Below are 22,108 nucleotides of genomic sequence, written 5' to 3'. Positions count from 1 at the left end.
TTTTGACTCTTTTTGTGTCTCTCATCCCTTTCCATTAACCAGAAAAAGCTTGCCACCCCCCCATCTCCATCTCTCTGGAGTGGCGGTGTTAACAAAGCGTCACATTAGAACAGATGCCTCTTAACATCCACTGCTGGAGTGGAACGATATCTTCAGAGTAGAGCGTTTAAGGCCCCAGAGCAGCTGTCCACGGGGAGACTTTTCTGCTTTTAGATTAGAGAATCGTACGTATGTTCGCACTTGCTGTGCTGCTGCATGGCTGCTACCGCCGACAGTGTCTCTCTACATGGAGTTTGCAGATTGAATTTCTCTTCATAATGAATTATCTGATTTGTTTTTGACACATGAAAACATGAGTCATGTGTCTCTGTCTCCATGTTCAACAGTGAACAGTAGCATCCAGGCTCAGTCTACTCTAGACACACACAGCTGCAGGGGTAATGTTGCTGCTATGAGGTCAGTATGACGTCTGCAGGTCTTCTCTCAGTCTGTGTTTGCTTTAGATGTGTCATGAGATGCAGAGTCTCTAGATCACGTGATGGAGCTACAGATGTGTCTGCTCTAACCTGTTCTAATGGGTGTTAAAATGAAAACATCCTGCACACGACGTGGTGCATCTGGTGTGTTTCTGGCCATCAAGGAGAAGTAGGATATGCAGGGCCGTTGCTAGGAATTCTGGGCCCCCTTAAAGAATACTAAAGTGGGCCCCTCCCCCTAACTTTTCCACTTTTTTTTCTTAGACTACGTATGTATTATCATTTTTTATTTAGCCTTCTTTGTTTTGATGCTAATGCAGCATTACACTGCAAAAACTCAAGTATCTTAGCAAGAATATTTGTCTTATTTCTAGTCAAAATGCAATTTCTAGTCAAAACAAATCTCATTCTACTTAAAATAAGACACATCATATTAAAAGTAGCTTGTTTTTAGACACTTTTTTACTTCTTTCGAGCATATTTTCACAATAAGTAGAAAAAATCTGATAGTGGCACAAAAAACTTACTTTCACTGGCAGATTTTTCTATTTATTGTGAATTTAAGTGAAAATGATCTAAAAACAAGTTAATTTTTAGGTTATGAGTCTTATTTTAAGTGGAAAGAGATTAGTTTTGACTAGAAATGAGACATTTGGACAAGAAATAAGACAAATATTCTTGGAAAGATGTTGAGTTTTTACAGTGTAGTATGAGTATTAGTCAGGGTCTTATGCAGAATAATTCAGTCATACAAAGATTAGACTACTGGGGTTTTTTATGGGCCCCACTGGGCGCTGGGCCCCTAGAATTATCATCACCTTTCTCCCCATACAACGGCCCTGAGGATATGGCTATTTCCTGGAGTCAGTCCTCCAGTTGTTGTCAGATTAACAAGATTTGCTCCTGTCCCTGTCACCTCACCTACATGAAGTTTGCCTCATTTCTCTCGCACTGCAGGGAGTCATAGCATTAAAAATAAATGATGATAATTATGTTCCTCCCCTATTTGAAATTGCAGCTCGTAGTTTCTCGTGACTTTTGCTTCAGTGGTTCAAAGGACAAAGTTTGATCTCTTGTTTAAGATTTAAATATCAAGGAGAACCAAAGAATTTAAAATGATTGTGAACATGTCCCCTGACTTCCTGGCCGAGTCTCCACCCACATTTTCTGAAGGAGGTTGGATTATATGTAATGATATATAGTTTTTACCGTAGCATGATAATGTGACCTAATTATCCATAACAGTGAAGCGTAAGTTTGCTGTGTATTTAAAAGTGACGATTTCTGATACATTTTATGGCCCTGGGCAGTTTGGCATACTTGATTACTGTAAGATGGAGGCCCTTGAGGAGCCCTTGAAGGACTCAAGACACTCTGTGATGCTGGACTCACTTTGAGAACAGCAGTGCTGTACTTGTACTCTTACACTGATGGTGACAATAACTCACTGTAGCTAAATTGTGCTCAGACAGTTGCCCTGAATATGAGTCACATAAATGTCATTTTAACTCACAAATAATCATGGAAGGCAGAGGAAAACCCTCCTGCCCGAAAACAATGAAATGTATATTTTCCTGACAGGCAGCCGTGCAAGCCTTGTCAACACTCATTTTGGAAAACAAAGGCCTAAGTATGTGAGGTTGTTTTAAGGCAGCTGAACCATGTGGGGAGTAGGTGAGGATGATGGAGTGAACAAAGAGCTATGAGCTTAATCCTGGAGGTGGCAGATTAGAAAACGCTCTTATGAATTGCTTTTTTTTCATCTATTATATTTTACTTAAAAGGGGCAATGCAATTTAACATAAAGTTCATCTGCCATTTTCATTTTCTTTACAGTGTTATTAAAAATAACCAGTTTTTCATCATCATAAAAGCACGACACACAACAGATATTAAAGTACAACACTGAGACAGCAAGAACAAAAAAATAAAACATTCAGACAAACGCACCGACAATATCACACAATTGTGAAGAGATCTTTGCATGTGTTTCGCATGTGTAAGTGCAGTGAGCTGTGGGTGAAAAACATAAACTCTTGGACTGATTTAATCTTCTATAGGCATAAATTCATACTGTCTCTAATGTAGTTATGTTTCGACAACAAGCAAGTAGGACCACACTCACTTTTAAAGCGAAAGACGAGGAAGAAGTGAAAACTATTTATTCTCGATTGGTGCTGCTTGGAAGGATTCTCTTCCTTGGCCCCTAGCATGTCTGTGGCCTTTAGTTCGTAGTTTAGTGCAACAACACACTGACCTACAGTCTACTCTGCAGCTGCACACGCTTCCATCAGACCTGTCTCACAATATTTAGCCATGGCCAGATGTATCATGGATCAACAGCTGGACACAGCTGTCTCTGCTGTAGCTCATCTGACCCCTAAACTTTGACCCCCATTAATGATGCTGTAATCTCATACTGCTTCCTCCTGCAGTGGCCTTGGTAACGGTTACCAGGGCTACGGACCAGGACAGGCCAATGGACGTCGAGTATTTTGGCAGAGAGGAAGATAATAACATGCAATTTGGTAACTTAGTATATAGATCACTATAGGGTGGACATGTCTCAGTCTCAGTGTCTGTACTTCGATTAGAAGTGGGGGACCATCACATGTAGTTGTATTATCACGTGTGGAAATCCAACAGACACAAAGCACTTAAAGTTTAAACTGGAAGTGTAGTTTTACTATCAAGTTCAGTTTTACAGTTTAAAGTCTTTCCTTTCCTTTCCTTTGTACATAATGTTAACTAAACTTGTGCGTTAATGTGCTTACACTGTGGAAAGATGAGCATGAATGTGCTGATATTTAATATACACCACACACTTCTTGCTTTTGTCCCAAATCAAATTAAATGTATTCAGACATGATGAAAGTGTTTTCGGGATTGAAAAGATTGAAAAGCTGCATTACCTCGTTCCATTCTACTGTGAAAGGAGAAAAAAGGAAAAACTGCAGCTTTACATGAGACACAGACAATAAGGTCTGTCTATTATGCAGCAAAGTTCGAGTTCAGTTTTACATCACAGTGTCAAGAGTTAGAGTGCAACAAGCTCAGCACAGTTTGACAGCAGCTCTGTGTGAAGACAGCCGACCTGAATCTCTGACGTTCCACAGAAACGGCTGATTGCTCGAGAGCTCGATGGCTCAGGTGATTGATCAGGTGTCAAGTGTCAAGCTGCAGCTGATTTTGTCAGATATTTGGTCCAATTCTACAATTTGTCCACACAAAGCACTAATGAAAGACATTCTTTTCAAAAAAAAAAAAAACTCAAACAGGAAGGTTTAATCTTGTTATGTATTATTAACTTTAGCTCATTGTGATTGACTGTATCACATTGTATGACCTGTTGAATTACGGAAAACCAGTCATTATAAGACTTAGCCACTGTATATGCGTGTGTGTAAACATGCAAGTTTATGTGACTGCCCTTGCTAACAGGCCCTCAGATCATGTGTGCATCAGGTTATCATGACAACCTATTACAGTTTCATCTAGAGGTCGTAGTATGTAGCTATGTCCTGACTGGGGCCCATGTGATACAAGCTGTTTATATTGTAACCATTACTACAAAATTGCCCAATGTTGAGGAGGTACTTGTGTTAACCCAAAGCACAATCCTTTCCTAAGGACATGGCCATTATAATGGTAACCATAGTGTGAATTTTTGTCACAGTTGCTGTGACTGTGACTCTTGAGTATTGGCTATTTTTTGTGTGGCCATGCTGACTTTGACCTTTGACCTGACAGCTGTTAATGAGATATATTGTCTATCACATGTGAGAAACCAAAAACAATATGCCTCCAGCTCTGACTGTCACAAGTGCAGAGGTATAAAACTTCTAATTAGTAAATGGTTTAGATTTGCCTCAAACTTCATGGGTCTTCCCTGGTCCATGACCCGTCCCTGCACCACCATGACTGCAAACTGGTCCTGCTGATAAATGAACCTCCTTGGTGGAGGTAATGATACCACTGCTGTCAAACAGGTCAGAGTGAGGGCTTTCTGCAGGCACTTGCCATGAAGGGGACACTGTTATTCCCTTAATGACATATTTCTCTGTCACATTTGGTTCAACAGGACCTTTTGAGATGTTTGAGAAACAGAATACACTTTTTTTAAGGTGCTGCACAGGCACACGTCTTGAGTCCCACAGCCTCCTCCTGTCTCACTGAGGATTTGCAGTAAATCTGGAGATTTTAGGTGCTATTAGTCATTTATAGGAAATCAGTTAGTGTTTCTTGGAACTAGTTGTACTTTCCTCAGTCCTGCGGGGCTTTTCATTGGGCAGATGCTGTCAGTGGTGATAATCGCTCTCAACACAGCATCTCTGGTGAAGCATGAAGCTTCAGTCTGTTTCCCACTTTTAAGTTACCTTGGGTTATCATGTTGGCATCGTTATGAGCATTTAAATGAGTCTTTCTTTCTTTTTCTTTGTTAATGAATGCGTATTAAAATCCTGTGGTTGTATTTCCAAAAAATAACCCCTTGTAGTGTAGTGTACGCCTACCCACGTTCTGGGTATTAGTAGTGTTACTGTGTATAAAAATCTGTTGCTAGCCATCAGAATATACTGAGCCTGCCTCAGGCTATCCACCGCCTTATTGTAATCCAGGGCTCTGACACTCTGGCAGTCTGTGCACTTCTCCTGTTGATCCTCCTCATTACTGGTTTTCAAGCCAATCCACTGTTATTGTTTGGTGACCATTATTTTTGGTATATTTGGCAACCAGCTAAAGACAAAGGTGGACTAATGATCTTTTATACGTTCACAGCTTCATGTTGTGTGTGTCCTCTACAGGTGAATGTTGGACAGAGCATTGACATAACTTTGACAAAATTTCGATCAAGTGGTTCATATGTTATATGACTGTGAATAAACATGGATGTGTAATCTAAACTAGTCTGAGAAAGAATTAAAAACATGTCTCAGGTCTAAAGACATGCACACTCGGTTGATTGGTGACTCTAAATTGAATGATGTGAGTGTGAGCCAGCCCCTATTTCTCTGGATGGAAAACATTGAACATGTACGTATATATGTATCAATAATCACACCACATTTGTAGGCATTGTATCAGTCCTTCCTACTTGAGCTGTGTTAGGCAGTAAACACATCTCAGACAACCTTAACTGCTTCATAAAAGAGTACAAAGATACATAAACTGCACCAGCCCGGCACTCCTCCAGGTTGTGACATTCATTGATTCCCACTTAATATTATATTGAAGGCCTCAGTCATCAGGCCATTACTGCTGAAATTTATTTTTGTATCATCTTTGTCGTTTTGAAAAATGTCTGTTGTTTTGTTTGGGTGATTTCTTCATGTGTCATGAACTATATTTATCCCTCCGTCTCGTGTCTGTCCTTGTCCTCCCCAGATCAGTAAGCAGCAGCTGCAGACGGTCAAAGAGCGCTTCCAGGCTTTCCTCAGCGGAGACACTCAGATCGTGGCTGATGAGGCCTTCATCAACGCTGTGCAGAGCTACTATGAGGTGAGTTTTCATTTTCTGTGGTAATTGTCCAAACCATTCAGAGTTCTTTCAGTATTTATTTACAAATCTATTAAGTTCTACCTGAACTTTGATCTTTAAATACTAAATGTTAATTTTTGATCATTATGTATGAATAGGAAATCTGTGCATCCTTTATATCATTACAAAAATCTAAACTACCTTTTAGGAGGAGCTCTCTTCCACTTGTGGATCCTCCTCCTGTTTAATCTGAATCTGTCCAAGCAAGAAAACTAATAATGGGGTGAAAAGTATCCAAACCTCGGTGGAGGTGACTGGTCTCGTCTCTGATAAATGATGCAGAGCGTTCACTCTGCTCCTCGGGGCGGTGTTAATAATGGGCTCCCTCACGGCCAGGATTCTGTCGGCTCAATCCAACCAGAACAGAAGGAAATACAATGTGATGAAAGAGAAGCTGCAGCCTTCTCTGCTTCTCAGTCTGTATTACACTGTTCATTTACAACTTAACATCTGATGGAGTGAGTGGGATATAAGACTCACTAACATCAGACATATTATCACAATAAAGCTGTTTGTTGACCTCGTTCTTCCACCATAACCTTTTATGAGTTTGTTGGTTTTCATCCATTTTTCATTGGTTTCATCCCTCCTCTGTTGTCGTCTCCTTTTTAATACATTTCCAAAATTATACCTTCACTTTGTCACCATGGAGCTCCGAAGATAGACTGATGAGGGAAAAACTAATTTAGACATTTCAGCAAACAGTCTGGGTGCTCTATATATAAACTCTCAGGCTCATTCATAAAACAGATGAAAACCCCTCCACTGCTCTCTGTTTGTTATGAATGCACATATGGTACAATGAAATTTAAAAAATCCATTACATTTGATTGTAAACTCTTTGTGTAAACAGCTTTTTGCCGATTGCACAATTAACCTACTAGTGGATACAGATGTCACATTAGTACTGTAGGTACACCAGCTAAATTCATACCCTCTCGCCCGACGGGTGACAGACAGGAATGCTTTATAGCCTGTCACCTAAAAGTAATGTTTAAACTCAATATACCAAACTGTAATCTGTCTATGACCTTAACCAAACTTGGTTTAGCCCAGACTCAACCATGTGATGTACTAGATGACCCTATCTGGTATTAGTGTTTTATCAGGTACGAGAGAAGCACTTCATGGACTGAGAAACTGTTGCCAGGGAACATAACCCCAGCAGAAATTGCTAGGCACTATTAAGAAAGAATAATTTTGCACTAATGTGATTTCCAGGAGACGAAGCTGTTTACAGTCAAATTTATGCTAATTTTGATGGTGGTAGTTTGTGGTGCAGATGTGCTGTATTATTAGTGATGATGCCTTGCAGTCTTTCTAGTATTTAGTGCAGTATTAGACACAAAGAAAGGCTGTACTGACATTTAGATTACACTTATTGATACTAAATGGGGACAAAAATAAGAGAAATGCCTGTCAACGTTCCGGTTAACAGCAGATGGAGAGTGGGTAGGTGAAAAAATACGTATGTTCATCTCTTGCAATACTTATCTCTATGTCACCATTAAACTATAGTTAAAGATATGAACAAACCTCAATCTTCTGATGCTGCTTTCAAACTCAACACAGGTCACATGCATCTGTCATACATATATTATTGTGTTTGCTAACAGTTGATCCAGTGACATTATGTTGCAGAAGAGCGTGTCTGGAGATGTAATGACAGTGACTGGTGCAGGAACAGAATAAGGGAGTGTATCTATGTTGGGTTGGAGACGCTGACACATCGACTGGTGCATCCTTATCAGTTAATGTGGCAGCACAAACAAGCCAAATGAGAAGGGTGTGATATTTAACAGATGAGGCTGGTGGCATGGTGGCGTTATCCAATTCAATTAAATCCTAAAGATCTCGGCTCAGCTTTAGCGTTTTAGAGAGAGGGAGAGAAAGAGATTTGAGGATTGACAGGAATAGAAAGATAAAGGGAGACAAAGGGTCAGCGAGAGCTCGACAGTGACGGCAGCGCAGGTGACAGGATTCTACCTTTTATCAGCAACAAACTCATTGTACCTCACAGTGTCTTCAGTCAGCTTTCACTGAGGCTAAAATCTTTGTTTTGCTTAGTTTAACACATCTGTGTAATTTCTGAGTGCATTAGAGGTGAATTAGAGGAATTTTCCTGCTGCTGTTCACAGCATTCAGTAAAAAAGACAGTAGCATTGTCCTCTCAGATCTCAGCATGAATACTTTTTACTTTCCACTGAAGAAACAGTTCCTGTGTGTGATTTGTGCATGACCCAGAGCTACAAGGGCACTGTTCTGTTTCAGGAAACACATGGTATTGATCAATCTTTGATATGTAGTTTTTCAGTGCAATGAGAACCTTAAATAAATCAATGCACCTCCATTATCTAGAGGTGAAGGTATACATCCTAGAAACAGTGCCAAAAGGGTTTTCCATGGAGTTTTTCCTCAGTCGATGTGAGGGTCTAAGGACAGAGGATGTTGTTACGATGCCATGTAAAGCCCTTTGAGACAAACTGTTTGTAAAAACGGGCTATACAAATAAAATTGCCTTGCCTTGCCTTGCCTTGCTTTGCGAAATATGGGCAAAAAACCCAGAACAATCTGGGTTTTTTTTGTATATAATTTGAGTGAAACTGGTTCCAGACTTTGTATTTTTTAATGGGTTTAAGTTAAATCTGAACTTCAATGTTGCTTTAATTTTTCACCGGAAGCCCTGGAGGTTAACTATTGAGTACAGAGTTGCACATATTATAAAATAATCAGTTGTATATATGTAAAGTACATGGTAAAATGAAATAAATGCAGGAAAAGATACATACATAGAATATAGAGAAATACAAATATGGATGACATGCATAAATGAGGATTTGACATATTGGTTTAAAATCAGATGTACAGCCAGAAATGTATGAACTGTATTGATCTGGTTGCTGCATAAACTGAAGTGCTGCATCACACTACAGGTAGGACATTATATGCAAGAAGAGAGTAGGAATGCAGAGAGTTTTGAGTACATGATAATAATCCTGAAAGAAGTTTTACAACTGTTGTGAAGTCGCTTGGCTTCAAAGACCAAAATAATCAATCAGTCCTTTTTGTTTGCAGGTCTTCCTGAAGAGTGACCGTGTGTGCAGGATGGTGCAGAGCGGCGGCTGCTCGGCCAGCGACTCCCGGGAGGTTTTTAAGAAGCATATAGAGAAGCGGGTTCGCAGCCTGCCAGAGATCGATGGCCTCAGTAAAGAGACGGTGCTGAGCTCCTGGCTCGCCAAGTTTGACACCATCTACCGCGGCGAGGAGGACCCCAGGAAGCAACAGCAGAGGATGACCGCCAGCGCCGCCTCCGAGCTCATCCTCAGCAAAGACCAACTGTACGAGATGTTTCAGCAGATCCTGGGCATCAAGAAGTTTGAGCATCAACTCCTTTATAACGCCTGCCAGGTCAGTCTGCTTAGACATGACCATCTCTGCCATCCTCTCCCATTTCTGTTGTTATCATTGCTAATATTATTTCTGTCTTACTTTAAAGGGATAGTTCAGCTTTTTTGAAGTGGGGTTGTATCATAGACTGTAAAAAGAATGGACGTAGCATCCGTGACGTCACCCATAGGTTGTGGGGAGTCGTTTTTGTGACTCAAATATGGCGGCCTGAACAGCGCCATGTTGGATTGGCCGGCCGAGAACCCGCCCACTGGCCTCGAAGCAGCTGTCCACGGAGCTGCTCGGACCTGTCACTCAACGTTTCCGCGCCCTAATTGGCCAGAATTTTAACCTAATAACAGTAAAACGGTAGAGTTAAAAAAAATTCACCCCCCTCAGAGTGTGTGCGGGGGTAGAAACTATTGATTGAGAAAAAAAAACGTGCTGACACCAGGCTTTTAGCATGTTCATTGAGGATGTAAAGTTGGCGATTTTAACATGGGGGTCTATGGGGAATGCTGCTTTCTGACACCAGCCCCCAGAGGAAGAAGAGGGGATTGCAGTTTTTTGAACGCGGAAGTGAGCTTCACTTCTCAGACCGACAACTGCCCCCTTGGGTTGTATGAGCTACAAATGTCTATTACATGCACTGAGAAACACCAGGGCATCGCGCTGCACTGACACACAGGCAATACACTGTTGTCAATGAGGGACAATTAATTAGCGCATTTTCTAACTCAGGAGGAAAGTGGCTTTGATTTTATTTATTGAGCCACTGATTTTATTCCCTTGTCCAGTAAACTCATAGCTTCACTGGGATCTGCATCAGTCATCACAGATACTGTCAAGGAGTTCACAGGAGATCGCCAGAGGAGGACTTGTGTGATTTGTGAAGCTTTCTGTGCAGAAAAAAGAAATAGATTCATATATCCTTTAAACCAAAATGAGTGTATATAGGTAGGTTTTTTAAAAGCCGGTAAACCTGTGAAAAACACTTCTATGCAAAGAGTGAAGTGATAGCTCTGTGCAAATTACTGTAGTGCAAATGGTGCATATGATAAATTGTTTATTTATCAACCTCTCATAGTGCTTTAAAGTACACTGGTTCACTCACCCAGTCATTTAGTGCTGAACAGATACCACCAGAATGACTTATGGCTCATATTCCTACACAGCAAATTACTATCTCTTCAAAAATGACCATTTTACATGAACGTGGTTCCACTTTGTTTGGGTTTTCCAGTTGTTTGGGTTTTAAGAGTTAAAACCCACATCTGTGATTTTTCTGTTGTAGTTGTTTTTTTTAACAGCTGCCTGAACAATATTAACCATTGAAGATGATGAAAGAAAACAAAAAGAGGGTGCTGATGAGAAGGAAGCTTCATTTTTAAAATGGTACTTTTCTTCATGTGCAGAGAACAATGTGTAAGGAGAACAATCAGGAGTGTGTGGAGGTTCAAACTGGGAGCAGAGTAGCAGCATGGGGAAGGAACAATGAGACCGGTTTCTATACATAGACGATCCACTATTAAATTCCCAGGTATCGCATCAATAGAAGAATCTGCTGCTGGCTGGAAAATGAGTTATTAATATATGCAGAGTGTAATGGTAATAACAGGGCAGAGAGCTGGGCTCTAAAGGCAGATTGATGTGGTAATAATGGTGTCCAGTTGTTGGCAGCTGTAGGCTGGCCTGCAGGTAGTCAGCCACTCTTTTGTTGGTGCTCAGTCCATCACTGATGATACGAAGGGGGGTGGATCCTGCTCACTGTCAGGGCTCCTTTTGTAATAACCAGAAGTCCTCACGGCAAGAGCTCAAAAACAATATTTAGAGACAAAACCTGCCTTCTGGAAATATTGCTCAGTACACAGGTAGTCAAACAAAAGCAGACCAACAAATTGAAGGAGCCAGGCCAAACGTGAGGTCAAAAAAATCAAGCAAAGAATCCAAGCTGGCACGGTAGCACTAGGAAAGGCTTAAACCCTTGTCTTTGGAAATAAAGGCTGCAGTTGAAATGTCAAAATAATTGTTAATCAGTACCATCAAACATCCCCAGTTACCAGTTTATTGAAAATTATTTTCTGATTGATAGAAATAGGACAGGAAGACCTCTTTAGCTAGTGTGCTGAGATGTCGGGATCTGTAGAAAATACAACAAAATCATGTGGTTGAAATGATCATTTCTGAAAATGAACACAGTTTCAAACCATGTGGGCAATAAATATAGAAACAGATAGTTACTGTGGGCTTCAACATTCAAGCTTGTAGTATAATTAGTGTGACAATGAACTGTGAATATTTTGTATGCATGATCTGAAAACTCTGTAGGAGGAAAAACTGAAAAAAAACAACAACTAGAAATCTGGCAAGAAAATCAACAGTTTAAATAACTGTTGTGTTTTTACACTCTAAGAAAGCCAGGTTCACTTTCAGTGTTTGTTGATATCACATGTTACTTTGATTACAAGGCATTTATTATTTTGAAGATGTTCCATGAAAGAACAGTTTATAAAATAAAATGTATAAAACAAGGTGCGAGTGATGAGTTAGTTAAAGCTTATAATGGCCAGTAGTTCAAACTTTCCACAGGTGTTAATTCAACTTTATATGAATTTAAAGGCTCCAGTTACTATCAGTGTTGGGCTGGAAATGTGTTTCTGATATTTAGTTTGAAAATAGGCTAGACATTAAGATTGGGTGATATTTAATAACCTGATACAGTCAAGCTCAGTTGTTGCTGTATTGTTGTTGAGCCTATGTTAATCAGTATATAAATAATGTTATTGTATTAATGCTCAAGTTGTAAGTGATGCTACCTATAAAGTTTTGTTGCTCACATGATGACGTACAATGTAGAGTTGGAAAAGCAGTGCAGTGATGGTTGGACTCAATAGGACAAAATTGCAAGTATATATTAAACATTATATTATATAGACTATTAGATGAAGATTGCAAAGCGTCTTATGGATCTTTTGTTCAGTTCTGTGAGGTTGGGTGTGGGAAGACCGATGATTTTGGTGGCAAGGTGTGTGATGCTTGTTAGTTTGGTCCGGTTGGTGACTGAAAAAATGGACTAGAAACATATGGAGTAGTAGAGAAAGACTGGTTGGATGAGTAGAGGAGTAACAGTAGGGTTAGGTAGTAATGTTAGTGAGTGCTTTCAGTTTCCTGATTGCTGACAGTCGTTGTTGGCTTCTTTTCTGAGTCTCTGTGATGTGGTGATCAAATATACATAAATGTGTTTGACCTCCTCTTGATATAATCCATTCCAGTTCGACATTTGTAATATCTTTGCAAAAAAAGAGAATTACAAGTCATACAGGAGCATGTTTGCCATGTATCCATCAGAAAATCCTGTATCACGAGGTATCCTGAAAACCTTTTCCCAATTCAGACTCAGGCACAAAATGAATTTACTTTTTTTTTTTTCTTTTCCTGTCTTGTCATGGACAATTGGTGTTTCTGGAGTAACCACTGTGAATTAATGAGGTGTAAACTGAAAAATCCTGCTGCTGTCTCTTACACCCCAGCTCTGATAGGAGATGTGGGGGAGGGGATGCCAGGAGGTCTTTTACTATGTGTGTGTGTGTAATGCTGCTTCACAATATTCATTGACTTATTGATTTAATGCCTGTTGTCGTCACTGATAGGTCCTGGTACAAGTGGCTGCAGGAAAGGTTTGTCACTGTATCGATTCATCCAACAGCTGTATGGTGTTTTTAAAATGTGCTCATTGACCATTTATTCCAGATTGTGTTGAGCACTTCATCTGGAATAATTGGTTATAGATATATGCTTATGTTTGATTATGTCACCTCTATAGTGGTAATTTACTATGAGGTCCCTTAAGAGAGAGCTAATGTATTTGGTTCCCTTCATTAATTGCGTATGAAGTGACGTTTAATTAACAAAATGAATATAGGAAACCAGATAGAGGCTATATAGACCACTGTTGCCATCTTGGCAGTGGCTGAATCTGCCCCGAACTCCTTTCAGTTCATACGCTCATCCACCTGTCATTAAAAAATAATTATACAAAATTTCAAAGTTATTAATATGTAAATAGATGAGTTAAGGAGGAAATCAGCTGTAGAGAAAACCCTCAAACTTTATTAGACTTTTGAAATTGAAGTGATAAACAACAGCACCATTTAAATTACAGTATAAATATCATCACTTAGAATTAACAGCCTCTGGAGAATAATTAACATTTCTTTCTTTTGTTGTACACGTAAAATCAAACACAAAAAGAGATGTTTATTCAATTATCTTTAGAAAAAATAAACCATTCTCCATTTAACTAAACACAGCTCAGGTATGAAATTATGAAATCAGTCATTTGTGTCGGTGAATTTGAGCTTTACTTTCACCATAATCTCTCTCCCAGCAGACACAGGTGGAGAGGACTGGGGGAGGGGAGCGGCAGAGGGTGGGGTGTAAAATGGAAAGCGAGGAGGATGGGAGAGTTGAACTGTTTAAAAAGGGATGGTGATTAGGAGGAGGCAGACAGGAAGGGAGGCCCAGGCTTTACACCAAACAAAGAAATTTCCACTAAATGAGCTGTGTGTTTTCCAGTTATCAGCACTGAGAGTAAATATTGGCTTCTCAGTGCGGGAGCTGCACTTGGTGGCTAATAACTGCCAATTAAAATCCAACAGCACCAAGCCACGGTTAAATAACTAATCTCACACAAGGCATATGGTCAGTCAGAAACAGTGCTGTCAGAGCGAGAGGAGATGGCAGTGGTTTTTTGAGGCTACAGTTCAACAGGAGCTGGTGCTGCTCAAAAGTCAAAATGAAGTAATTCAGAAGGCTGAGCTAAAAGATAACATGACGGCGCTAACTATTCTTTACATGCGTCTTACTGTACTTTTGCACTTCATTTGAACAAACCATAAATCCAAAGCCACAGCATACTGCATGAGGTAATCCTTTAATCCACATTGTGAGCTTGGAAATCCCTGCTCTAACTCAGATGCTGCAACATCCCGTTGCAACACAAGTTAAAGGGATAGTTCACCCTAGAATGATATTTCGCTCATTATCTACTCACCCTCATGTTGACTAAGGGCTGGAAGAAGTTTCAGAGTCCACCGTCCCTTCTCTGAGTTACAGGGGGTCTTGGCGTAGCAGTGCATGTCCATATAACGGTTGCAAAGGGACACCAGAGCTCTTCGTAAAAAAACACACACAAAAAAACATCCAAATACCTCCATGATGCTCGTATGTAATGTCCGTCTTGTGCTGAAGCCCCAAATTGCGTAATTGTCCCGGAAAAAATTAAATAAGTCCACATTCCAAGCATGTTTGTAGCATTAGCTCCTAGTGTCTGTTGTCCGGTTCCGCTGCCAGCGCACAGACACTAGGAGCTAATGCTACAAACATGCTTGGAATGTGGACTTATTTAATTTTTTTCGGGACAATTACGCAATTTGGGGCTTCAGCACAAGACGGACATTACATACGAGCATCATGGAGGTATTTGGATGTTTTTTTTTGTGTGTGTTTTTTTACGAAGAGCTCTGGTGTCCCTTTGCAACCGTTATATGGACATGCACTGCTACGCCAAGACCCCCTGTAACTCAGAGAAGGGACGGTGGACTCTGAAACTTCTTCCAGCCCTTAGTCAACATGAGGGTGAGTAGATAATGAGCGAAATATCATTCTAGGGTGAACTATCCCTTTAATGTCTTATGTCTATGCAGCAGGCTGATGTAGTGTATGTGTATGTGTGTGTACCCCAGACAGACATGACCCTGGGTTGAACCAGTGAAGCGCAGAGGTAGGTGAAGGCAGCTGGAATAGGATTTGTCCTTCTCCGTCATCTTATGCCGCGTGGTTCAGTTCAGATGATTTTGAAGAAGAGCCAGATACCTCCTCTCCTCTCCTCTCCTCTCCTCTCCTCTCCTCTCCTCTCCTCTCCTCTCCTCTCCTCTCCTCTCCTCTCCTCTCCTCTCCTCTCCTCTCCTCTCCTCTCCTCTTCTCTCCTCTCCCCTTCCATCTTTCAAAGCAACATGTTGCTGCTCTCATTAGAGGACTGACTGCTGCCAGGCCCACGCACCATGAGCCTAATGCTGAACGTCTCTATAGCTTAACCCAGGAGACATTCATATATTGATTCTTATTAAAGTTTACTTTGCTACAGGCAGATGAAAAAAGTCCACATATTAACCAGTCAGGTTGTGTATCATTGAGCCATGCTATTAGTTTCTGTGTGTGTGTGTTGGAGTCCAGGATGTGCATTGCAGATAACATTGTTCGATCACTTTCACAGATGTATTCTGTTTTGTTTTGGTTGACTGTAGCACACAGGCCAGTGAATAGGGTGATCAGTTTAAAGCAGAAGTAAGTGGTCCGGTCGTTTTCGCTAATGCTGCGTTCCAGGCAGGCTTTTGAAATCGTAAATTACAGCTTCAAGTCACAACCTACGACTTTGTAGCGTTTCAGGCAACCCACTTGTGTTTTCCCGACCTGTTTTACCGGTGAAAGTCACTATAACGGCCACTCGTAACTTCTGACCGGTGAACTCGTACCAGATAGAACTGGTACCACTTCACGGTCGGAAAAATATGAGTTTCCTTGAACGCACCATAACAGTCCTCGTTGCTACGTCACCACATTCACGGCGTTCCTTGGCTGCACACACAGCCCTGCATGCCGTTCTCTCTCCTCATTGGATAAAAACTGTAGGATACGATAAATGTTTTCTCTTCGGCTCAGAGTAGAGCAGAGTGACTGACAGACCCGTGTTTCGGTCCAAACACTCTATGTAAGTGATTGCTGTCGGAAGATATAACTATTTAAGACTTATATTAACACAAATATATCACTTACTTCTGCTTTAAGGCGATGATTATAGAAGCATTTATGCTGATCAATCAAATGTTTTCAATGAAAATGAAAATTTCAAGCCAATCATGAGCATGAGTCAGTACTTGATGTCATTAGACTGGTGATTCAACAGGAGATTCATGTTCCTCCTTGAAAGTATAATGAACTTTTCCAAATGTTTGCATCAATTCTCAAAACAGAGAAATTCCTGGTTATATGATCGTGTGTCAGTGTTGTTCAGTTTTTCTAATTTAGAAACACATTTTTAAGATTTGCTTTTCATACCTCGGTAGTGTTCAAATGAAGGGTTTCACTCTGCTGATATTTTGATCTTCAGTTATCAGCGGAACAAACTGCTCGCCTCTTTTCTTAAAACTGACACTTCTTTATTCAGTGTTTCTATTGGCTTTAACCTCCTGCAATTCAGCAGCTAATATAAACACACTGAGCGACTGAGACTGAAGGTATCCAAACTGAGAGAAACTGAGAGCTATTGCGGGGAATAAGACGACTCCCATGGTCCCGCTTTTACATCATTATGTTGCTGTTTTGACTGAGGGACCCCTGGAGGCAGAGATTACATACTGTGCATTTGATTTTAACAGCTGTTTCCCAAAAGCGTTGTTAGTGAAGGCAAAAGCAGGTGGAGGGAGATTTTTTATCTTCAGACTGAGACTTGAAAACATGAAGTAGCTTGGAGCTGCAGGGCAAACTGACTGACAGGAGAATCATTGGAGATCAGTGCTGCAGTTTCTCTGTATGGTTTGGTGATCACTGGAAGCTCAGGGAGACGTAGCTTGGTTACACTAGAGCTTCATTTGTCATAGGAGTAAATGTTTAATTTAGCCTATAATAATTGACATGGTTGTGTATGTGTATGTTGCAGTCTCGTTGGTTGAAACAGGGCAGTGAAAGCCTCAGAGCAGAAAATGAGATGATTGTTCTCTAACAAACTGCACACATCGTGTAAAGAGCAGCAGGGTCAAAAAGTGAGGCACATCTGCTTTGATGAATGTGCCTTTGGCAGTAATGATGGCTGGAACTGGGAGACAAATTGAATTGTGGGCCAACGCAGCGGATGTGTAGTGAGGGAGGAACAGAGAGGCTTCTTTCCTTTTATCAGATGGGTTTTAGTCATTAGAGCTGCGGTGGAGTCGGCATCCACTGAAAGCATCTAACTGGTCACAACAGACTGGAGACAACACACGCTGGAAAGCAGGGTGAGTGCTGAAACAATCAGCAGACGAATCAATCGGAAAAGAACTGATGACTCTTTCCGTAATCAATTAAAGGGTCGGTCCACCCAAATTAGAGATTTCTTCAACAGGGCCTTCTCTTCCCAGAAACGGTCACTCTATAGTGATCCACAGTAAAGCAGACATACCATACCATGAAATACACACTCAGGCTCCTCTCACGATGAAATGTAATCGCTTGGTCATCCTCAGACTTTTCGTGTTGAATCACCATCAGGTCAAAATTGCAAGTTGGCTGATATTTTAGTTTATGGCCAAATACCAGCAAAAGCAGTGACAGCTCTGTGAGACATCTTGGGATCTGCGCCCTTGGAAGGAAGCCACAGACAAGTCAGTACCACAAGCTGTCCAGCTCCACAGGCTGTCTGTCCGTCGCTCCAGTTGCCTGGTAGACGTTGGATTTCACCGACGACCACACCCTCTGGATCCAACTATCCTGTTCTCAGGGCCGGCCCCTGGCATAAACACTCTATGCGGTTGTTTAGGGCCTCAGCCGTCAGGTGGGGCCACATGATCAGAAGGTACTGGGGTTCAATTCAGTTGGCTGTCTTTACACTGCACGGTTCAAGTGGCCCAATTCCGATTTTTTTCTCTCAAGTGGCTCAGATCGGATCTGTAACATGAATGTGTAAACGGGACAAATGCGCATGGAATCGGATATTGTCAGATCAGATTCAGGCCCCCGTTATATGTGGAAATAAATCAGATACAAATCGGATCTCTGCCAATGCATCTGCAGTCTAAACAGACAGATCGGATCTTCCCTGGCAATGCGTGTCATACGTCATCAATGATAATATTAATTCACGTGCTCACGCGTCTCGCTGAACCTCTGTAGTCCGTGATTGACACGTGGGGCTGACCGGGACTACCGTGGCCAGCTGTGGCCAGCTGTAATCACTGTCACAGGCGTTACAGTGTTTAATAAACTCGTCGTCCCTGTAAATGAGGGAAACCTCAGTGACCAACGAGTTAAAATAAATAAAAAAATAATTTTTGTGGTGTCCGCGCGTCTGTTTTTTCCCCCTCACTAGTTCTTGTTTTCATATAGCCACTACAGTAACATTCATTTCTATGCGGATCGATACGAGGGCAAGCGAGGGAGCGCGAGATAAACACCAGATTTCACGTTTTCCTACCGGCAAAAACTGAACCGAGCCGATAAGAAATCAAGAGAGGAAAAACAAACATTGTATACAAATGTGTGAGGCTGTCCCCGTCCTCACGACGTGAGCGACGGAGGATCAAACGGTGGCACAACTGTCACCGTCACTCAGCTGCTCATCTCACAGCAGCTCCGCTCCACGCAGCCACTTCACTAACGTTATTTTGTAACGTTCACTTTGTAAGTGACGTGTCGGATATAAACTCTGAACACCAGACTCACCTTTGTTTAAAAATATTCTTATATTATTACGTGACAATTTCCTGAAATCACTAGTTTATTTCCAGCGGGTCGTTTCATGCAGGCACAGCAGGTGTAAATGCAGATTATCAGATCTGGGTCACTTCTGATAGAACATGTAAATAGACCGGCAAAAAAATCGGATATAGGCAACAAATCGGAATTGGGCATCAAGACCTGCAGTGTAAAGACAGCCTGCGGTCGGCGCGCGCGTTTACGCGACGGTCTTGATATGTTTTTGTTTATATTTCGGTCATTTTACGCCGTAGAAACGCGGTTTAACTGCTCCCGTGACCGAGGGACGGCTCTCCTCTTTCAAATACACTCTTTCATTGCACAACAATTCCATTTATTTAGTAAATATTTTTGTTTTAATTTCTCATTGAAAAAATCTGATGAAGCTTTGAAGTCAATATTCAGCTTCTTTTATCTCACATTTAAGACATTTGGTGAAAGTAGAATGCCAGAATGACAACATTTATGCTCAAAAGGCGATTTTACAAAATTTCATTTTAGACTTGTTTTCTACACTTATCTATTACTGTATTCATATCCTATTTCAAGCACCAAAAGAGTTTGTTCTCATGACTGAAGGTGTGTTTTCACAAGGGATTTGAAATTTTTCAGAAAATTTGGCCTAAATTATTTCTTTATACAGTGTTCTAGGACAAATTGACCTCAGTGTACTTAGAGCGGAAGATTATACATAAAACACTTGAGTATTGTTACATCTGTCTATCAAACATGTCTGTATTCAGTTTTAAGCAGTGTATGTGATTTGGTGTTTGCGCTTAGAGTGGGCCACAAACAAAAATCTTGTTTAGGGCCACCAAAATGCTAGGGCCGGCCCTGCCTGTTCTCCTCCGGTCTCTGAGCCAATTGTCCTCACACCTCCTGCTCTGCCCTCGTCCAGCCCTTTGGCCAACCTCCAGCAGCAGCAGAGCGGTTGAAGATACGTGTTGCTGTGCCAGGACATTTAGAAAAATAATCATCACACCATGACTAAGGGTTGTAAGGCCGTCACAGGGCTTTTGGTCAAAGTAAAGAATTGCAGTTGTGAAACCATTTCCTGCCTTTCTCTGCATTGTTCCACAGCTTCCTCCACTTTGTACGCTCAAAGGTGTTTTTGCTCGCTTTCTTGCTCCTCATGAAAGGTAAACAAGACGAGGTGGGTCCCGAGCTGAGGTTGATCATCTAGTTCAAGCGCGCTGTATTGCTGCGAAACCCCTTGAATTCCCTGTGCATATTTGTTCTGATAACACAAACGGCAGTGGAGACTGGAGAGACCAAACAACCCACAACTGCTTCATTAGAGAAAAGTGCTGCTGTCCTGCTGACTGCAATCAGAGCTCCATGTTTAACCTCATTCACTGCTCCTGCGAGAGCGAGGAAGAAATATAAACAGTTTACTGGTGACGACCTTAAACTCTTTCCTGAGACATTTAAACGGCTGTGTGCCGGATAGATTCACACACACGCACGCACACACACACACACATGTGCACACAAACATGTGCAAATACTCCCCAGCGCCCTTTATTCTCTTGTATGTGGTTGTCATGGCACCTGTAGACAGAGGCTACTGTTCATCCCACCTCCCCCTCCCCTTGTCACACAGACTGTTGTTCCCTTATCTGAATTAGGGGTGAGTGATTGCTTTTCTTTTAATTGCTATCAGGGTTTGGGCCTTTAATCTATCCGGAGGAGATAACGACTGGTTTGAATCAACTGAGAGAGAAGAAAAATAGTGGGGCAAATAATTAGGAGGGAAGAGGAAACGCTTTTAATATAATCAAATGTTGATGCGAATAGTGGAAATGTATCTCTGTCCATTTAAAGCTGTCTAGACCAGGTTCAGAGTTTATTGTGAGCACAACTTTGCACCCAACAAACTAACCAGAAAACCCCACAGCAGCAGCAGGCGTATCATGGTTACAATGATAAACATGCAGACTGTACCAACAGCACCGTACGTACCTTGGTCACCATGGTTACTATAATAACTGTCATGGTTTGGTTTGGTTAGGTTTAGGAAAAGATGATGATTTTGGTTAAGATAAGACCTTCCTCAACGTTGCATTGAATTGTCCTTACAGTTACAGTATATTACATATTCCTCTATATAGTGGGGGGGGGGGGGGTTCCCATGCACCCAAAAGATATATTTTTCTAACTTAGCTTTTTGTAATCCTTAAGGTGTCTAGTAAATTAATTTTGATGATCCCCGCGCCAATTATTGTCCCATGCATGCTTTTTTTGAACATCTTTTGTGGCCATCCTGGATTTCCGACTGTGAAAAATGAAAAATTTTAATCTATATAGCTCCTGAACTATACATCCTACAGAGACAAAAGCCCCCATTTTCTTTTTGTCTTGGCATGAGGAATTGGTAGAGATGAAGATTGCCACGATTAAATCATGTGTGGTACATAAAAAATAAAAAAAACACAAAAAAAAGTTAAAACAACGGCGGAATTCTATCACAGGAACTCCTTCCCAATGCGCACTATTGGCATTTTTTTCCTAACTTTTATATTTTTACAATCTTCAAGATGTCTTGTAAACAAATTTTGTGAGGAGTGTTTTGGGTGAAAAACTAATGCTTGCAATCAACTCAGAATCGTGAAAAACCCCTAGTTTGACCCCTCACAAGCTACTTAAGGCCAAATTAAACACTTCGGAATGTTCAAAAATCATGTTAGGAAATCCAGGTGGTGGCAGCCAAAATAGCCTAAATAAACATACATGGGATAATATTTCAGGTTGGGATCATCAAAATTTGTTTACAAGACATCTTGAAGATTGTAAAAATATAAAAGTTAGGAAAAAAATGCCAATAGTGCGCATTGGGAAGGAGTTCCTGTGATAGAATTCCGCCGTTGTTTTAACTTTTTTTTGTGTTTTTTTTATTTTTTATGTACCACACATGATTTAATCGTGGCAATCTTCATCTCTACCAATTCCTCATGCCAAGACAAAAAGAAAATGGGGGCAGTTGTCTCTGTAGGATGTATAGTTCAGGAGCTATATAGATTAAAAATTTTCATTTTTCACAGTCGGAAATCCAGGATGGCCACAAGAGATGTTAAAAAAAAACATGCATGGGACAATAATTTGCGCGGGGATCATCAAAATTAATTTACTAGACACCTTAAGGATTACAAAAAGCTAAGTTAGAAAAATATATCTTTCGGGTGCATGGGAACCCCCCCTGGCGA

The 22,108-nt window shown here is 41.0% G+C and overlaps 1 protein-coding gene across 6 annotated transcripts in view; it reads left to right on the top strand.

Moving 5' to 3' along the window:
- cadpsa (Ca2+-dependent activator protein for secretion a) overlaps positions 1–22,108 on the top strand; it is a 147,189-nt gene that overhangs the window by 27,501 nt on the left and 97,580 nt on the right. For all 6 annotated transcript variants that reach the window (XM_085776588.1, XM_085776589.1, XM_085776587.1 and 3 more), the window contains exons 2-3: positions 5,859–5,972; positions 9,087–9,419. In XM_085776588.1, the coding sequence (XP_085632714.1) occupies positions 5,859–5,972; positions 9,087–9,419 (447 nt within the window). The remainder of the gene's footprint in view (positions 1–5,858; positions 5,973–9,086; positions 9,420–22,108) is intronic.

This window comes from Trachurus japonicus, chromosome 5 (genome assembly GCF_045865225.1).
Source record: "Trachurus japonicus isolate A0001 chromosome 5, Traja_1.0".
NCBI classification, from domain to species: Eukaryota; Metazoa; Chordata; class Actinopteri; order Carangiformes; family Carangidae; genus Trachurus; species Trachurus japonicus.
This window is presented reverse-complemented; position numbering and strand designations above follow the sequence as displayed.